Source organism: Coenobita brevimanus, chromosome 84 (assembly GCF_032717465.1).
Source record: "Coenobita brevimanus isolate Jiangsu-jjx chromosome 84, ASM3271746v2, whole genome shotgun sequence".
NCBI classification, from domain to species: Eukaryota; Metazoa; Arthropoda; class Malacostraca; order Decapoda; family Coenobitidae; genus Coenobita; species Coenobita brevimanus.
Genome location: NC_137037.1, coordinates 50,801,786 through 50,822,743, shown reverse-complemented (window position 1 = coordinate 50,822,743; position 20,958 = coordinate 50,801,786). Strand labels below are relative to the sequence as shown.

Genomic DNA, 20,958 nt, shown 5'->3' with positions numbered 1-20,958 from the left:
TGGCGTCCCGTCGACGTGAATTAACATCCACACGTTTTGTCACTGCCAATCCCGTTGACGTTTATAAACGCGAATCAATTGCAAGGTCCCTAATTTGCACAATTTTCAATTTTCGCGAGTGATTTTTGGTACATATACACGGGACACCTTCCTCTACAAGATGCCAGGCAGGGACCATGCCTTATCCAGCATGACCTCCCCCCCCCCACCACCACGCCATTGTCTCAGCAATTCACCTGTTACCAGTGACCTGGCCAGTAAAGCCATGTCATGCCACGGTACGAAATTCAGGGCCAGAGTGATTCTCCAATTGATGACAATGTGGACGACAAACTTTAGATAGCATTAGAGGAAGAAACAGTCAGAAATGATGATCAGGTAATGTCGCCAAAAAAGGTCAGGTATGTTGATGTGTTTCATGAGTGAAACAATGCTTATATTGCCTATATTACTGTGTGAAAACTGATATTCTCTCGTACTACATATAAATTCGTACCAAATAAATAAATAAATAAATACCATTTATGAGTGGTGTGGAATGGTTACACTCCCATAGCACTCGTTTTCTTTGGAGCCAGCCTGATAGAAAACACCTGTTTCGAGTATTTTAAACCTCAGGTGAGCGATTTCTCTATGATTTTTCGATGTTTCTCACCAAAAGCGGAGGTTTGAGCCAAAAAAAAAAAATTTCCAAAAATGGTCGGGATTGGGGGGAGTCAGTGGTGGAAAAATGGTTGGGATGGGGCAGGTTAAGAAAGGATGCTGTAGTGTAAATGTACAGAATAAATAGCCAAGGAAGTGGTGTTGAGAGAGGATGCTGTGGTGTACATAAGCAAGGTAAATAGCTGTGAAAGTGGTGTTAGGGGGGATATTGTGGTGTAAATATGCAAATTAAATTGCTGAAGGAGTGGTGTTATGGATGATACTGTGATGTTAATGTGTTGAACAAATGCCTGAGGAAGTGGTGTTAAGATATCTCCAAAGCTGCATTAAATACAGTCGGATATCTATGGGTGAAGCCTGCAGGAGTTCCATCTGCGGGATAATTTGGGTTTACAGGGAGGTCCCGAAGATATGAGCAGTTAGGTTCCATTTGGCATAGTCATATAATGAATTCTCTTATAACGAAACACGTAACTTATGGTAAAATATTGGTTGGCTTCAAGGACCCCATCAAAGATAAGTTTTCAAGCTAAAATGTACAATACCAAATGCAACAAACGTATCTACTGCATATTACTGAACTGTAGAGAAAGCAACCTGAAAGAGCAAAATTGCAAATAACATGACAGCACATTAATTAAACATGTTAAACATGCATAACACTCATCTACAGGTGGTAATGTTGTGCTGGAGGTGGGAACCTTGCCTGGCAGTTGCCAGCTAAGTGGCGCTGCCAGATTCCCAAACCCACATTATCGTACCCGGCATGTTAAAATTATCGCTTTTTGATCAAACAAAGGCATTGCTTCACATAAATCAGTAATTACTGTGGAATTTATATATTTATATGTGGAGTGATTAATTAACATTATTGAATTTGTTTAACTGTTAAGTACCTACGAAATTATAATACTGGTTGTCGTAAGAGTTACTAAATCCTACTGTTGTACCAGTCTTACAGCAGACTTGTTACTTTGCAATCCCCAATTTATTTTTCAGATTATGAAATTAAGAAAGTTATCACATAATCGCATGCACGCTATCGCATAACGCAAATTGTGCCAAAATATCGCATTTTGCAATAATTATCGCACATCTGGCAATGCTGCAGCTGACAAGTCCCACTATTTCTATCCGAGGTTGAGAGAAAACAGCGGTGAATGTGTTTGCTGGGATATCTGAGTTAGAATCCTCACACCTTGCCCCAGACTGAATGTCGTATCATTGGATTTTCAAGATTGTATATCGAAAATAGTCCCCAATTTACCCTGGTCGTATCATCAGTTTCTCATATATCAGGGGGTCATATAACGGGACCTACCTGTTGGGGTAGGCGATGGCTAAATCGGTAGAGAGGTGGCCTGCAGTCCTGATGGACCCAGGTTCGAATCCCGGCTGGGGCAGGGAACAGTTTAAGGATTTGAATTTCAAGAAAAGCAGACTTTCCTGATCTACTAGATGACCCGCCGACATGTCGTAAAAATACCCCCGCTAGTACCAATACACCAGTCCTGTATGAGACAGCCCTAGCATGTATTCAATATGGACAGTGGGTATTAGTGCCAAAGTGGTGACATGTGGAGGTGTAGGAGGACTACTGGGCCTTGGAATAGGCGACAGGCTACTGCCCCCGAGATATAGGCCCTGGAGCCTTTGCCCAGAGTTGGACACATTAAAAAAAAAAAAAAAAAAAATGCCCCCACAATGCCACTTGGGAGCAAGTGAGACTGGTCATCTTTGCCTTAAATGTTGGGACTTGAGTAATCTAGCCCCTGGTCTCTGTGCTTCTGTTTGTTTGAGGAAAAGTAGATTGATGAAGATGAATGATGATGTCTCACCTTAGCTGGGAAGAAGGCAGCAGACTTGAAATCCTTGAGGTACATGGAGATGATGAAGGTGCCAAAGAAGAGGATGAGACTGAGCAGGAAGACATCTGGGTAGTAGTGCATACACTCAGGTCCATCACCCACCATTGTGCCATTGAACAGCTGCAAAACATTATGTTGGTGAGGCAGCTATTGCACCGAATACACTTGAGATTTTTATATAGTTTTTATACATACACTAATGAATTAGTGTTTATTCCTGTATGTACAGAAATGACAATGATTAGGTGGATGTGTAGTGTGTCCCTGCATGCAAGGTCTGGGGGGGGGCTGGGTTTACAATGGAAGAGTTGAGAGGTAGGATGGGATTGGAGTGTATTGGTGTTGTGATGAGGAGAGGTAGATTGAGATGGTTTGGACATGTAGAGAGGATGGGGGATGATAATTGGATGAGGAAGGTGAGAAGTGTTAATATTGGGGGTGGGGTTGTGAGGGGCAGACCGAGAAAGACATGGGACGAGGTCATTAAGTGTGACCTCAGGGTTAAGGGACTGAACAGGGAGGCTGCAATGGATCGTGCAGCATGGAGAGCTGCCATTAGGTGACCAAGGCTGACGCATGCAAGCATGTTGGAGCCTTTAAAAAAGGAACGAAATGAAACGTTCTAAAATGTAACATTTCAGAATTCCTTATTTGACATCACAGAATACTGTTTATTAAAGATACACATTAAGAAGTTTGTTATGAATGGTATAGAATAAATAATGGGTGGTACTCTATCCTTAAAGTATGCTACTCACACACCATTTTTTATCAAACTTTTCATTCTTTTTCTGATACTCACAGCATGACAGTCCTCGGAAGTGACATGTGACCAATCTGTTTCATTCATATCGGGGTAATCCTCTTTATTGTCCACTAGACACACACATTCCTTGGGGAAGTCTACCTTGACCTCCATCGGATACTTATGCCCAATCTTCAACACCTTTTCCACAGCCTGAGAGTAAAGAAAGTAGGAAAAGAATGAAGCAATCTTACATATGAGTACATTACATACAAAAAATGACACTGAAGTTTCCTCTTAACCCCTTCTTTACCACAGCAAATCACAATGTCATTGTATTCGTCTGCAGCGTTAATGCTGATGCCAACATGAAGGTATCATATAGGCAAAATACTGCAATCCAAGCTGCCTCCAACACACCAATTTAACAGCGTGGTAAATACATACCATGCTTAGTTTCTGCGGTGTGCCACAGACATTTTTTTTCCAATGTACAATACGTACCGTAGGTACCACAAAACAGTAGTACAGAAAGGGCTAAACAATCTCCATCCTAAGGTTGGCCATGGCACAGCTGATGTTTTCTGTGGACTGGAAGCTTAATCAAGTGCCACAGCCAGCTCACCTTATATATAAGAAACCACCTAACCTTATATATAAAGATGAAGGCAATGAGAGTGGCGAAGTTCTCCTCAGTGAAGCGGGTGATGAAACAGACAAGGGCAGAAGCATCAATTGCCACCAGGATCATAAGGATGAGGCCGCTCCACAGACCAATCCACATGCGAAACGAGAGGTAATCCCACTCCATTGTTCTGAGAGGGAATAAAATTCACAGACTGGGACAAAGGCAGAAATCTGTCTGTTTACTATAATCTGTCTGTCTGTCTGTCTATCTGTCTGTCATTCTGTTTATCCATCTATCTGTCTATAGTTATCCATCATCCATTTTTCTGCCAGCCTGTTATCTGTGTTTCTGTCTGTCTGGGTATCTATGGCCATCTTCCTTAATCCCTGAGGGAGTGGTCATGAATAAATTCTCTTCATGTTACTCAGTCCTCAGTCACTGGATGCCTCATACACCTCTCCACCCTAACCTTCCACCTCATCCTCAGGTTCCCCCTCCCCCTTTCCCTCTCTGCCTCATTCGCATTCTCTCCAAGCCTATCTCTAATTCTCTGTTCTCTCCACTTGGCAGTGAGTGCCTAAACAGATAAATGCCATTACATTGAACAAAAGTGATGTGGCAGATACAATGAATAAATAGTACACTCACTTGCAGAAGTCATACAGAATGGTTTCAAAGACGAGAACTGGGCCAGTAGATCCCAGGATGGTAAGTGGCTGGCCAGAGAAGAACCCGTACACCACACCACAGATCAGACCCGACACCAGAGACTCCAGAGCTGCAATGTTGTTCCCAGTGGCCTCCCCGAGCAGGCCTCCAAAGGTGATAATTGGGGTGAGACAAGCAAAGTAGATGAAGATGAAGGAGGCAATGGACTGGATGGACAAGCCATCCTTGAAATCACTGAGGTAAAACGGCTTCTTGCGCTTGATGTCGTTCACGAGGCCACCGAATAATCTGCCTGAGCGGGTGAGTCCAGCCTCCTCCCGAATCCTGGCCTCCTCCTCCTCTTCGTCGATTACTTCCTCTACAGGTTTCTTTGTTTTACGGGGCTTTTGGGAGGGGATCGCTGCGGGAGGCTCAATTCTGCAGGAGTACATGGCAGGTAGTTAGGCATACAATACACAACACAGTCCACCTAATTTTCATGTTGTACTGCTTTACTTAATTTAACATACTCTACAGTACAAAGCAGTATTGCTGGTAAGGAAAGGTCTTGATGAATTACATTCACTTCAGTGTAGTTCTTCTGTATTAACTTTGTGGAGATTGTTATGCTTCTGTAGCAGATTTCACATAGCTCAATTGCAGAAGAAGAGAATACTGTGATTCTGCATCCTTTCCATAGTACTGCTCTGAGACTATCACCATATTCTAGTGTTACTCTGTTGTTACAGCTCAGTGTTCAAGAGGGAGAAATAACAGTTTTAGGCCAAGTAAAAATAAAACAGGCAATGCAGTTGTGTAGAGTGTAGGAAGTTAACATTGTGGAGAATTTGTATAGGAGGTTACAGTGTAAAAAGTATATATAGGAAGTTACAATGAACAAGTATATATAGGAAGTTACAGTGCAAAGTGTATGTATAGGAAGTTAGTGTAAAAATTATGTATAGGATGTTGCAGTGTAAAGAGAATGTATATGATGTAACAGTGTAAAAAGTAGGCAGAGGAAGTTACAGTATAAAATGTATAGGAAGTTACAGTATAAAAAGTATGTATAGGAGGTTACAGGAAAACATTATGTATGTTACAGTGAAAAGATTATGTATAGGAAGTTACAGTAAAAGAGTGTAAAGGAAGTCACAGTGTAAAGAGTATGTATAGAAGTTATGTGTAAGTATGTATAGGAGGTTACAGTGAAAAGAGCACGTATTGGAAGTTATTTTGAAAAGAGTATAGGATGTTTAGGTAAAAAGGATATATCAGGCTAAAATGCAGAGTACGGCAAAAGCCTTAGTAGGATACCTAATAGCTGGATCCCATTCTCCAGGGGGCAGGACAGTGACAGCATCCAAAAACTCATCAATGCCAGCCAGCAGGTGACTTCGATTCTTGGCCTTGTATGCCACATCGTGGAACACCTCGTCACTCAGCAGTGTTGCCATGGCACGCCCAATCTCATGGTATCTGGGCAGTCCACCCTGTTAGGAAATGACTGTTCGATATACGCAGAAAGGAACATAGTAGAGTACTACATGTCAGCAGATAGTACACAATACAGTAATTCCTGCATAGTGTATAACTGTATATAGAGTTACTATACAGGTGTATTCCTGACAACTACAGTGTTAGGAGAAAAACTGCTTTATGGGAAGAATATGTGCAAGCAAGAAAGATCATCTGTTCAAACAATTAAAAAATAATTTGTGAAAAGCGTTTGTGAGTTTACAGTGAAAAACATGTTAAATGAAAGGGTGGGAAATGAGGAATAACTGTACAGTATTGTATCACATATGGTTCATATACATAACACAGGTCACAGCATGAACAAAATACAGTATAACACAACAGCCACTCACAACAGGTCCGAGGATGATGTACAGGAAACGAGTGGGTACGGGCACCTCTGTCAGGTCACCCAGGTTGGCACTCTGGGACAGTCGCACAAACGCTGTCACAGGCTTCTCCAGGAATGGCACTTCACCCACCAGAATATTGGATGCCTCCGCACCAGGGGGTATCTTCCTCATGAAGTGAGTGTTGCCCTGCACAGCCACCAAGAGAGAGAATGCAGTTATAAAATATTGTACATGTGAGAGACCCTGTATAGCCATCAAGGAAAAATTTAGATAAGGGGAAAAAAAAAAAAGTTTGAAATGTACTATAACTGCTGACCATGAAAACCTGAGATTATAAACATATATATATATATATATATTATCATCATCATCATCATCCGGACCTCCTTTACCACCCTAGGACAGGGTGAGGAGTAGCAACGTCCACACAGCCCAAGTTTGTACGGATCAATGGGCCACGCTTCCATTCATTTATCATTCAAGCCCCCGGAAACCCTGATTATGTGCTTCTCTTCACAATATTCATCCAGCCAGCTCAATCATGTCAGTCTCCTAGCCTCACCCACTTCCATACCTCTCTTCCACACACACTCACCCACCATATCCCTTCACCTTCAGCTTGGTCTACCTTGCTTCCTCCCTCCTTCAGATTCACTCAGATATACCTTTTTCACCACTCTATTGTTATCTATTCTTTCCACATGACCATACCATCTCCGTACACTTTTATTTTGGTGTCCACAGACTTCCTCATTCCGCATCTTTCACGTATAACATTATTTCGTATCCTATCCACTCTCTGTATTCCACGTGCATTCCTCAGCAGTCTCATCGCCACCGCAATCACTCCTGACTTCCTTTGCATGCCACACCATAGTCTTACATCCATATATTCAAGTTGGCACTAACACATCTTCATGTAAGCCTTTCCAAGCTGCAACACTCAAGCCTCTGTTTCTTATCAAGGCCTTCATAGCACCAGTTGCTTTCCTTCCTTGTGTCACTCTACTTTCCACTTCTGCACATTTTCCTCTCTTTTGTATCACTGTACCCAGGTATTTGAACTCTCTTGCCTATTCCAGTCTCTCTCCATTCACTGTAATATCACACTGGGAGTCACAGTAACCATCACATTACTCTTTTCTACATTTACGCTCTAGGCACAATGCTCACAGACATCAGCAAAACTCTGCACTAGTCTACCAAACTCTTGTCCGGTATTTGGAAGTACAGTAGTAGTGCATCAACGGCATACAACAAATTTGAGATATTCCATCCATTGCCATTCATTACCAACGCCATCCCTGTCTCCATTACTCATGTTTTTACTTTTCCCATCACTCCATCCATGTATCTATTGAACAACCACGGGTACATCACACAACCTTGTCACACACCCACTCTGATCGTAAACATTCATTTAGCTGCCCATTTATCCTTACACATGCATCACTACCATCATAAAAACTCATGACTGCACCTGGCAGCTTACCATCTACACTGTACATGTGCGAAACCTTCCACAATCCTTCTCTGTCTACTTTGTCAAATGCTTTTTCCAGATCCATGAATGCCATAAACACCTTAAAGTCCTTCTCACAAGCCTTCTCCACCAGCTGTCTTACTGCAAATATTTGATCCACACATCTTCTACCACTCCTAATACCACCCTTTTCATCACTCACTAAGACTTCTGATATCTCGCTTACTTTCTCTATAATAATTCTTCCATATACCTTCCCTATGACTCTCAATAAGTTTATGCCAAGATAATTCTTGCACTCACTTCACTCACCTTTATTTTTGTATAGGGGTACAATCACTCTGCTGGCACAGTTTCACTCATCCATGCCTTCTTACATATCTCCAACAAGCACTTCATTCTGCTCTCTCCACTACACTGAATCATCTCTGCATACACATTACCAACCCCAGCTGCTTTCCCATTTTTCATCCGCTTCACAACACTCAACACCTCTGCGAGTGTCACATTTCCTGGCACTGCATTCCTTCTCTGCACACCCTCAAAACCAATCATGTTTACAGCAGCTCTGCTTTCTCTCTGTGTTCCCATTCATCAGGCTTTCAAAATACGTTCTCCGTCTGGTCCTTCCTTCATCCTCATGGGTTCTCTCTTGCACATTTCTCTCCGCTGTCACATCTACATTTCCACGCCACTTTTCAGAATAACTTCCTGTTTTCAGTGTAATTTGCATTCATTTTTCTTCCTAGATCACCATTTCCCTCCATTTTCCTCTTCACAAGTCTCTTTATGTGCTTCATGCTCTCAATATGTTCAATTCTTATTTCAATTGAACCCCTGTCCTGTAACCACTCTAGCCACTTCTTCCTCTTTTCCTCCACTGCTCTCTTAACCTCTTCATCCCACCGTGATGTACCTTTTCTCTTTGTTGTTACTCTTGCCACACCACACATTGGTTTAGCATTCCTAACTAAGCAGTCCCTATATGCATTTCACAGGCTGTCCAGATCCATTTCATTGCAATTCACTGATTCTATTCCTCCCCTACTTTGGTCTTGTATTCATCTGCCATTTCTTTAATCCTCAGCTTCTCGACTTTCAATCTTTCTCCCTGACTGCTCCTCACTCTCCTGGTCTACCTCACTGCTCTTAGGTTGATCTTGCATACCACAATCATAGGATCTGACAGACATCCACATCGTCCTCTCACACCCCTCGTATCAGCAGCCATTCCCATCATCAACCTCTCTATGAGCACGTAATCAATCAGGGTCCTTTCAGCACAATCCCTGTTTCCTCTATACCATGTATGTTTATGTGCATCTTTGTGTTTGAAGTATGAGTTACAAATGCACAACCTCCTTTCCTGACACATCCTTTTAGTCACTTCCCATTATCATTTTCTCCTGGTGCTTCATTACAAAGCATTATGTCATCCTTAGGATCAGTGCCTACTCTTCCAATCATATCGCCCATTACGGTCACTTTATAGCTCCTGTGCATTTCTTCCACTGCTTCATCCAGCTCATCCCAAAACCTGTCTTTCTCTCTCTCTCACTCGTCATCACACGGTGCATATGCTACAACCATTACCACTTTCACCTTCTCAAACTTGAACTTGACATACATAGCCTACATCTCGAGCTGACACATTTGTAATCTTTCATTCCACTCTGCCACACTTCATTCATCAACAGAGCAACTCCTTCCTTGCATTTTCCTCTCCCATTCATGTCCAACCTTACACACTTTTCACCCTCCCACTCCTTCACATCACATCCTTTCATCTTTGTTCCCCACAATGCCCTCACAGCATATCTCGCACTCTTGAACACATTCACCACTTCCACCCTCTTGCTTTCCTTATTCACACCTCTCACATTTCACATGGCCATGCGAAAATGCCCATTTCGTTGGTAGGTGGAGGTGCGCACCATCGACTCACTCGATGTAGTGCTACTTTGGGTGTCTGCCCTTTCCTCTCTTCCTTCCGTCCTCACTGTCTTTTTTTCCTTCATTCTTTCCTCTTCCTTCTGCCTAAGGGTGACTTTACGCTCCCTTTTCTGTCTTTCTTTCCTTCGCTTTTTCCTCTTCCTTCTGCCTATGGGTGACTTTACACTTGAGTGACAAGCCAAATGGTTTCCTGTACACCAGGAAACCATTTACCATGCTGGATGGTAACCATACTGTATAACCAAATTGTGGTGCTTGGTGGTTTAGTGGGTAATTAAGGGGCTCCCATTGGATTGAGCCTGTGTAGGTTTATATCCAAGGGATGGTTGGGATTTATTGCTCACATAAGGCCACTCAGGGATGAGTGAGGCTGGTCATTCTCATCTTAAATGTCAGGACCATTTTGCCTAGCCCCGGGCTCCTACACTTCTCATGGGGCAACACAGGATTGGATGATGGATTGATGGATGGATGGGATCACTATGTATGGTAGGTGGGGGCATTACCATCCACACACTTGTAGTGTTACCATTATGTGATTCTACATTAAGTGTCAAACCCTGTGGTTTCCAAGAAACCATTTACCTTGCCAGGGCTATGGTATGTGGCTGGAGCACATGCTCAGCTCAGGGAAAATGGATGCCCCTGCTCTGCACAGGGCTGGGTCACCCCTGGGCAAGGTGTAGTCCCCATTAGCCCACCAACAAAGTAGTACAGTAGGTGGACTATTACCATCGTCCAAGAAGGCACTATCATGGGAGTGATGTGGGGCCAAAGTCTGGTACCTAGCCTTTCACAACACTCCCAGGTGCGGAACACCACATTTACCATGTACAGCATGTAGTCAGAGTCTGGGCAGACACTACCATTCACATATGCAGTATCTTCTATATACATCTTGCTTTCTTGGAGCTATGCCTCCTTCATTTTCCCTGCACCTTGCCGTATGGAAGGGCCTTGTTCTGACCCTAGCAAGCTGCTGTCTGGTATAGGCAGGTGATTGCTTACTTGTGGTCAAGGAGTCTGCTCGGCCAGACAGAGTATGGAAAGTAACAACTATGCCAAGGTGTTTGACTCCAGCCTAGGGCATAAGTAAGGACATACAGTCTTATAACTGCTGTCCTGAAACACTTGGTGGTGAACTACCATCATGTGAAAAGACCTGTACATGCTAATGTGGTCAGGTGTCTCAAAATGAAAATAGTAAATAAACAAAATTAACCATGTATCTTGTACAATACGCGATTCCACTCGTCAGGGTTTATTACCACTGTGGTTACACGTGATGGAGTCAGAGGAAGAAATGGTAGTCTCAGGCCAAGTAAGGGAACAGACCACAGTATAGTTAAATAAACCAAATACATGTACCTTGTGCTCAGTTCCGCCTGAGTCGAGATTGTTGCCGCTGTGGTTGCGTGTGATGGAGCCAGAGGAGGGTGACGTCTCCATGGCTCCGTCGGGATTAGAGACAATGCTTGCATTGTTGCCACCTGAAAAGGATAAGGCCCTGAAGAAGCCTGACCCCGCACCTGGGTGGTCAGATACCAGACAAGGGCAGAAAGAAAAAAGAAAGGAAATTATTAGCCAGGTAAACAAAATGTACCGAATAGTTGGCCTATTATTGGTTAGTGTGTTAAGCATCACAAATGGCTGGTATTAATACAAATAAACCAACAACAACAAAACAAAAAAAGGTACTGCAAGATATTAACCCATAAACTGCGATATACTTCAGCAGAGGATTTGGTTCTGACTGCACTGTAACTCACTAGAGACCTAATTAATACTGAATTTCAATTGCCCCTCCCCATGTCTTTAACTGATGTTCACTATGGCTAAATTACAGTAGATACTGTCCTGGAAATATGTATATCCATATTTCAACATGCCCTCTTCCATCTCATACCTATATAACTAGTTTCTGACTGAATGAAATTTATACAGTGTATTTTTTGGTGTCCTAAAAAATACATAGCTTCAGAGAATTGTATTGGGAAACCTCTCATATATGTTGATTTTAAAATTTATCTACAAATCCTTAGCACATTCTCTTTCTTGCATGCTCCTGGCCTTTGGTTCCTTCTTCCTTGCATTAAAAAAAAATAAATAAATAAATGGCCAAAAAAAGAATTGAAGCTTTTTTTTTTTTTTTTTTTGAGAGGTAGTTGACATCTCTAAGTCGCAGTTTATGAGTTAAATAGGGGGTCAGTCCTGAGACAGTCACATTAAAATTGATTGACATCAAGTATAAGTTATATTTTATACTGTGCTCTTGGTTTCAGCAAGTGATTTATCATGTTAGGATCAGTATTTCAGCCAGTTCATGTATGGTTATCACACAAGTAATGAAATAAAGAAATGCATATTTAAAAAATAAAAAAGAATCTTACATATATGGATACGGCACTAATTATTCTACAACAGTGTAAACTAAATATAATGAAAGCTTCTACAGTACTGCATACACAAAAGAAGAAGGAAGAATAAACCTTAACAATAACTGCAAATTAAAAAATAAATAAAACTAAGGATTATTCATGCACAAACATAAAAAGCTATGCGGAGGAAGTTTTAAGACAAAGAGCTCCCTGAATACTCTTTGACATGAAAAAAGGAGATGGGTTCTGCATCATCAGCACCCAACCGTGATGAGAAAGGACACTAAAGGATTCTACCTCATTAAAACATCACTTTCCCAAAAATTTGCAGCATACTTATCAGTAAATGTACAGTCAGCCCTACACTTTCACAGGGTTTACAAGACAAACATCCTCATGAATAGGGAATATCAGCAAATCCCTTTCAAAATTGCCCCTTCCTTTCAGTCATAATTTACTTTTTGATGGGAAGAAGGAAAAAAAGTCTTCAGTATTAAAAAAATGAATGCAAAGCCAAATTTAAGATTCGCTCTATATCTGAACTCATTTCTTTTAGAAGGTTGTGGGCCATAGGCAGAGGGAAATACAGACTTAGTAAGACAATTTCAGAGCTGACTTATTGCATTCAAGAATGACTGCGAGTATCAGTTGACATTGGCATTACAGTGATTGCCTGAAAACCATTTGCAGTGCCCCAGGGCATCATCATACATTGGAATCTGTTTGTGTAAAGTATGCATTCTCAGCAAGTATTTAGGGATGATTTAATAACCTGCTGAGAACTGATACCACAAATAACTAATCCACGAATGTGGAGGGTCAGCCATACCTTGTGCTGCCATAAAACATACACATGCACATACAGGTGTACAACAGACATCCACAAACATACACAAATACACAGGTCAAGCAAGGGACTGGTGCACATGAATAACCAAAACATAAAAATAAACTCTCCTACAATCACCATACCACAGCGTGTCAAGATGTACTGTACCTATAGAACGTCCGTTTGTTCTTGCCCACTGGGGTTGGTATTAACACAAATACTTTGTTTCATGCTGAATTTCTTTAGAGCTGAACCTAAACTGGCTTTAACTCTTCATTCTGTTGCATTTTAGCATGTTATTACAGTGGTGAAAATGCTGCTAGTATACACAGTAAATATATATATATATATATATATATATATATATATATATATACTGTATATACAAGAGCAATAAACCCTAACCATCCCTTGGATATAAACTTACACAGGCTCAATCTGATTGGAGCATCTTACTTACTAAATCACAAGGGGGCATAATTTGGTTATATGGTTACCACCCAGCATAGTAAATGGATTTCCGGTGTACAGGAAACCATTTGACTTGTCACTCAGTGTAGGGTCACCCATAGGCAGAAGGAAGAGGAAAGAAAGAAGGAATGAAAGACAGAAGAGGGAGTGTAAAGTCACTTACAAGCAGAAGGAAGAGGAAAGAAAGAAAGACAGAAGAGGAGGGAAAGAAGAGAAAAATGGGCAGACACCCAAAGCAGCACTACATCGAGTGACAACTGATATATATATATCTATCTATCTATCTATCTATTGCCAGACGCCTCAATCCCGTTTGGGGTGGCCACAAACAAATCGCCTCCAAGTCGCCTTGTCCCGTGCCATTCCACTGCCCTGCTCCCAACTCACACACCCCTCTCTCATATACCTCTCCACCCCATCCCTCCATCTCATCCTCGGCCTCCCCCTCCCTCTTCCCCCTTCCACCTCACTCACATACACTCTCTTCGTCAGTCTTTCACCCTCCATTCTCTCCACATGGCCAAACCACCTCAGTGTGTTCCTCATAACGCTTCCTATCACATCCACACACACATATATATATATATATATATATATATATATATGCACCAGTATATATGTATGTATATAGTGCATTCAAAAAAAGAAAGTCAGCCAGAATATTATTGTGTATGTATATTAGCTCTCAATTTTTAGTCAAAGTGGTTGTTAGCTTACTGTCTCATACTGCATTCTAATACTGTATTAAATTTCAGTGTGCCAGCAGTTGTGTTATGGAAGCATAAAACCCTAAAAATTATTCTGTATGAGCACACCATAGCACACTAAATCAAACTTGTTTTCAATCACAAGGCTGGATAGCAGAAGTGCACCAAACCTTAGTATTTTTATTGCTGTACATTCAGGGACAAAAGCTCATCCTATATTTCACGTCTTCAGTTGTTCACTTTCCTCTGTTGACTAATTATCCAAAGGTGGGAGAGGTTTGCTAAGTTTTGTTATCCATAGATACAAAGGTTTGCCTCACAATTCACATTCTCCTTCTCACCTTGCTGGATAACATTCCTAAGCTGAGAGAGGCTTGGAAAGTTTCTCTTTTCATAGATGATTGTCTGTGACATGATGCATCAGGGAGGAAAGTTACAGACATGCCCTAAGTAGTCACAGTGAAATATTAGGTCAAGTTTTGTTCCTTTGTATTAGTACAGTATTCAGTTTTGTTCAAAGTCCACATTCATACGTGAAATAACTCTCTTTGCTATAAATAGAACCAGCTAACTCTCTCCTACCCATTTACTTCAATACAAGTACTGTACTGTACTTTATTTTTAACCCATTCAGCCCAGGGACATTTTTTTCCCACACTATTCTAGCTGTTTTCTGGCTGCTTTATTCAGCTTAGGATAGACCCTTGGAGTTGGATGGGTTGGATGCAGCATTAATAATTCCTAAGCTGAATAAAATCATCAGGAGATGGGAAGAATTAGAAGAATTTATATATATATATATATATATATATATATATACAGGCATACCCCGGTTTAACTATCTAATTAGTTAGGTAAAACCCCATTGTTAGGGAGGGTATCGTATATTGGGGTACTTTTAACATGTATTTCAATGTGGACCATTTACCAGCCTTGGGTTTCCCCCAAACCAAGCCCAAAACCCACCCAGATGAGCCCAAAAATAGGTTTAAAGGCAATCTGAATGGCCTAACGGCTGTCAACGTAGCTAACCTAAGTCTAACACCTGTAAATAACTCACTAAAACCAACAAATCAGATCTGAATATCATCAAACATAAGTCTGGAAAAAAATCAAGTTTAGTAAACTGTACCCCAAAATGACAATGTTCACCCCACCTATGGCTAATACACATTAATCATAGTCTAAAAACAGTTTATAAATCAACCTAAACACACAATTTTAGTCTAAAATATCATCAAAATCGGTAAGAAAGAGAAAAACCCATTGTTAAACCGGGGTTTGGCCATCATTAGGCAGGGTATGGTGCAATTTCTACCCCCATCGTTAAGCTGGGGTATCGCATCTAGGGGTATCGTATATCGAGGTATTACTATATATATATATATATATATATATATATATATATATAGTTCAGTGGGTTAAGGTGTCTGCTTCCCTGAACAGTATAACCTAACTCCATCTTCCTAAAACAGCCAACAGTCAACCAGATGTGTTATGTTTGGAACACTACATGCACACACTGAAGCAAGACACTGATTGTCGCAACATAAGAACATCCACAAACAGTCGTCCAAGATTCGCAAATGCACATGAAATCCATACACAGTACCATCTTGCTTTCTTGCAGATAATACAATCTCACTACTACATGAGCATACAGACTGTAAATATAGATTATGTATTCCATGTATGTTTTGTAGTTTAGTGTCCTTCCTCATACATGTACTGTATGTGCAGTTGTAGTTTTTATTAATAGTCACTGACCAAATGTATTTTTCGTGTACCAATGCTAATCAGACAATATCAACAGTCAGACCATCAATACCATTTTTGCCACATTTGCGCATCAGCTAGAATGTGATGTTTACAGAGGGTGACTACATGCTACCAATGACCAAACTATGGAAAAAAGTACTATCTGAAAAGCACTTAGTAAACAAGCCTCCAGATGTTAGTTTACAGCAAAGGACAGCATTTTTCCTGTTTTTCCGTAGTGGAGGAAAAGAGGAAAGTTAAGAGGAAATTGAAGGAAAAGTCTGGCAAAAAATGGGTTAAACAATGAAAAGCACTTCACCATCAGGAGAAACTTTTCGTAAAATTATTGGGGAGATACAGTGTCTTCCTTGACCTAGAGAAGAAAGTGCAAATCAAAATGAAAAGCAGCTTGAGCACAACACTTTGTTCATGCAGAGAAAGAATTAACACGTCAGGCAATAGCTACACAAAAATATCAAGGAGAAGGTGTGTGACAGAATTCAAGATGACTCTGAGCATCTTTTAAAGGTGCAGAAATTATTTTATACAATTCACATTTAACATAATATGATTAATATGAGTGTTAAAAAAACTAAAATCCACAAGCATTACCTCTTTCATTTTAAATCAGCTACTGAAAATAATAGGCCAAGAAGTATGACAAAATTTTGAGCCGTAACTGCATTATTCTGCTTAGTAGTTTAGGCAATGTGATCTTCACTGCTGCAAGTTCTAAGAGCTTTCAACAAAATTTTTAAACAAGACAACAGGAATCAGAATGAAGGTAACACATTATCAGATTTCATGGTAAATAATAAATGGTCTCCCAGATAATTTTCAGAAAAGTGGTATTTGGGGGGTATTGCTTTATTTTACCCTGGGAAGCTCCACCACCACTACCACCACCACCACCACCACAACTAACACCACCAGTCCCCGGCACATTCAAGAAGCGTCCAAATTTGGGCAGTTCACCAAGAGCTGCTGTGGGCGTGGGGGTGGGCGAGGCTTGGCTGGAAGCCCCGCCCTCTTCCACTGTATGGGAAAACCATGTGGTCAGAAGAGAAAGGAAAAACTCTGTAGAGATGATATCAGGAATTTGTAGACTACATCAGGAGAGAAGGTACATGGGTATGGTGTGATCTGAGCACATTTATATATATATATATATATATATATATATATATATATATATATATATATATACTGTATATATATATATATATATATATATATATATATATATATATATATATATATTTAATACAAAAATTCTAGGCTACATGAAGAAAGGAATTTTATTTTTGAAGTGTTACAGAAGTTGTTGGTTTTAAAAAGAAAGGATAGGATATTGTGGTCAGAACATGAAGGATTTTTTTTTTTTTCTTTAGGATAAAGTAGATCAGAAGAGACGATATTGGTATATGGGTAGGGTGTGGTCAAGTTTAGCATAAAGAAAATTTTAGATAACAAAATTTTAGACATCAAGAAAGAAATATAGTAAAATACAGAGGATATATGAGTAGGTTGTGGCAGAGGGTATGGGAAGAGTTTTTATGATAATACTGTATGCAGATATGGTATGCTGTACATCAGGAGAGGAGATATATGTATTGTGAAATAATGGGCATAAATATGTAACAGCATTGATATATATATTTTTGAGAGGATATTGTGTCAGTGTGATGAGAGAGAAAGATATACAGTATAGTCAAATAATGAGCATATATGAGCATTCAGTTAGAAGTTATATGGTGAAGTAAAGGGCATATATATGTAAACAGCAATTAGGCTACATATATTTCTCAGTAGGCATTGTGTCAGTGAGCTTTCAGTGAAACACATTATAAATAAAGGCAAATACCAAAACCCTTAAACAGCAAACACCTGAATAATGCTTACTAACAGTATTAACCCATTCAGTTCAGTGATATATTTATAATTTTATTCTTGAAATTACCTGTTGATTTTATTCAACTTGGGACAGATGTCTAACAGTGATGGAGTTGAAGGCTATCTCAACTCCTCCAGTTCCAAAAGTCTTTCCAAAGCTAAATAAAATCTTCATACACTAATAAAATATTGAATACATCACAGGATTGGAGGGGTTAATGCCAAAATGGGCAATAGCAGTCAGCTTTTCTGTATTTGTGTACAAGTTGTGATTTGTGTACAGCATCCTGAGATTTGTCTGAAGACATGATGAAAAGCATAAAGCTGTATAGCAGCACAGTATTTACAATGCCACAAGCCTCAAGACAGCTGGAATGCTTTGTGGTTTATGTAATGGAAAATTATTTGACATTCTTTTTTTATGTACATTATAGCTAGAAGTGTGTATGACTAAGGTGCGTTTGCTAGGTGGCATAGGAAACTTTGCAGCACTTCTCCCTAAATGATAAGTTTTCCATATTATACCTTAACATTCTTTCTGTATGTTATATCATGTAAATATTCATAATATTTGCATCAATAACATTTAAGAGGATACCAAGCTGTAATGCCCTTACATCACTAAGGAAGGAGTTGTGAAATCTCCAGACTCACTTAGAATATGATCCCGATTCCTAAATCAGTACTGTATAGTATCTAACCTGTCTGATAAAAACTAACTTGTACTAACACAAGAAAAATCAACTATAGTGTTGCCAATATAGTTGTGGGATTTGGACCTGGGACTCTTCAGATGAAACGCAGGCAGCACATCCGGCAAGTCAGTATGACGTCGGATGTGCTTTGGGTATGATTAAAACCTTATACTTGCCCGAGTGCCAGGGGGTTGTCCCTTCCCTTTGAGGCCCACAGTGGGGGCAGTGGTACCTTGGTTACAAGTATGTGACAAGACAACTTTTTCCTGGTTGTGATACAGTATAAAGTTGTCTGGGTCTTTTCTGAAGAGTTGTGGGCTCAGTTCCTAGCACAGTACTCAATATGTTAGTATCTAACCTGCCATAATAAGCCTTCTCACAAGGAATCATTCAAGGAATGCCATTTGCATTGTATTTTATAACATCCCAGTCTAATGTGATCCTTTGATATGACATACCATTTACATTTTGTTGAGTGTTTGAGGTCATACGCACAATAGACAAAGTAATGGTATCAGTAGAAGAGCATTTTCAGGAAAATGAAATAATGGTAATATCACACCTAACTAACTGAGGGCGACATATATCTCCTCTGATTATCACAAATGGTGCTAGAGAGAATTTTATCCGGTGGTACCAATATCATCTCCATTCCTGTCCCCTGAAAAGTGGCTAATGGACTGCAGGAGAAGGGCAACTTAAACCTGCAGTCAGCCAGGTTCACATTTAGGTAAATCTTGGGTCACAACAACAACAATTATCGCTACTGCTGTAATGGTATAAACGGTTTTTCTTGGGTGTTTCTTTATAGCACAGGTATCAGCACCTTAACTCAGAATTTTTACTTTATATTGTGCTGCAGTGCTAATTCAGATCAGTGTATACTACAGGCTCAGCTTTATTACCTCAAAGTTGAGATTTTTCATTAACAAAACCTTGCAGTTTTATATTAGGTCCTAGGATAATCATTATGCTATTTAACTGGATTTAAAAACAATAGGTAAACCTAAGTTGTTGCCCTTGTGTTCTCTGCACTAACCCCTTCAGTCCAGTGACAAATTTCTCACTTTCATCATGCCTCCTGCAGATGATTTTATTCAATTTAGGAGACTCTTCAAACTGGAGGGGTTTGTTGCAGCCCTCAGTAACCCCTAAAAAAACATATTATCCACGATAAATGAAATTGTCCAGTAGTGGCCTGATTATTGTTGCTTTTGTTTTGGTCCCATATTCATCAGAAATGTGAGCCTGGTGGACTACAGGGTTAAGCTGCCCTTCTGTAATCCATTATTCTTCTCTTGGGGGACTGGGAAGGAGTTGGTTAAAATGAAATAATATCACTGAATTGAAGGGGTTACCTCCACATCTGCTGTATGTCAGAATATCAGACAGCGGCAAACTCTAATGGAGATGCTATATGAATTCACTGACGGATACAGTATGGTAAGGTTATGTTTTAAATGGAGTGCATCATTTCATTTCTGATGTCACGGCTGTTTGTTGTTTGTACTGTTTGTTGATATAGTTAAGAGAAAATGTTGAAGAGAAGGAAGCCAGGTGAGCTTACAAGTAAATACCTGTATAAAAATCATCACCTGCTAGTGCTTTATGATAATCACATCATTACTGAAAAACAAGTTAAACTATAATTTTCTATCAAATATTTTTTTTTCTTGAGAAATGATTGTTATTACTAATTACTGAGAAAATATTATTACATAACTAATAAAATGTATATTTTTTAATATATAAAATCATTTGGCAAATAAATAACTTACTCATGTACATGATAACCATAAATACAGAAAAATCTTAAGGGAAAAATTTTATGATATAGAAAAAAAAGGGTGATGTTATACTATATATATATATATATATATATATATATATATATATATATATATATAAAGGTCAAAGTTTGCCATAAACTTTAAATCAACAGTAAAGGCTAGTTAAGCAGAGGTCAGGCAAGGATCAAGGACAGTGGAGGAAACAGCAGCATACTGGACAAACTAAGCATTAGGATTATAAGCTCAACTTACTTGCAATTCAAGGCACAGAACTTTAGTACTGAAAATGTTGAGGGTTTTATAATTATGTAAAGGTATAAAAGCAAGGCTAATGTGTTTCCTTTCATGTATTGGCTTCGTAAGTTTCTGTATATAGCCTTGTACTACATTAATTATATTATAAATGGTGTTATTGTGATACTCTCTCCGTAAGTGGGAAGCTGGTGGGATGATGATGACGATGATGGTTACTGACATATAACATCACACTGACCCTAAATAACCTCAGTTGTAATGCAAGGAATACACCTTGCACTACAAATACATTACCAGTATTTTTATTTTTTTATTTTTTAATA

The 20,958-nt window shown here is 39.8% G+C and overlaps 1 protein-coding gene across 6 annotated transcripts in view; it reads right to left on the bottom strand.

Annotated features, from left to right (window-relative positions):
• Ndae1 (Na[+]-driven anion exchanger 1) overlaps window positions 1-20,958 on the bottom strand; it is a 265,601-nt gene that overhangs the window by 39,181 nt on the left and 205,462 nt on the right. For 3 of the 6 annotated variants that reach the window (XM_080280220.1, XM_080280223.1, XM_080280222.1), the window contains exons 9-15: window positions 11,228-11,388; window positions 6,424-6,609; window positions 5,870-6,045; window positions 4,553-4,990; window positions 3,926-4,091; window positions 3,334-3,489; window positions 2,502-2,651 (exon numbers count right to left, since the gene is read on the bottom strand). In XM_080280220.1, the coding sequence (XP_080136346.1) occupies window positions 2,502-2,651; window positions 3,334-3,489; window positions 3,926-4,091; window positions 4,553-4,990; window positions 5,870-6,045; window positions 6,424-6,609; window positions 11,228-11,388 (1,433 nt within the window). Of the gene's footprint in view, window positions 1-2,501; window positions 2,652-3,333; window positions 3,490-3,925; window positions 4,092-4,552; window positions 4,991-5,869; window positions 6,046-6,423; window positions 6,610-11,227; window positions 11,389-16,878; window positions 17,038-20,958 lie in introns of all 6 variants that reach the window. The other 3 variants (XM_080280221.1, XM_080280224.1, XM_080280219.1) reach the window with 2 other exon arrangements.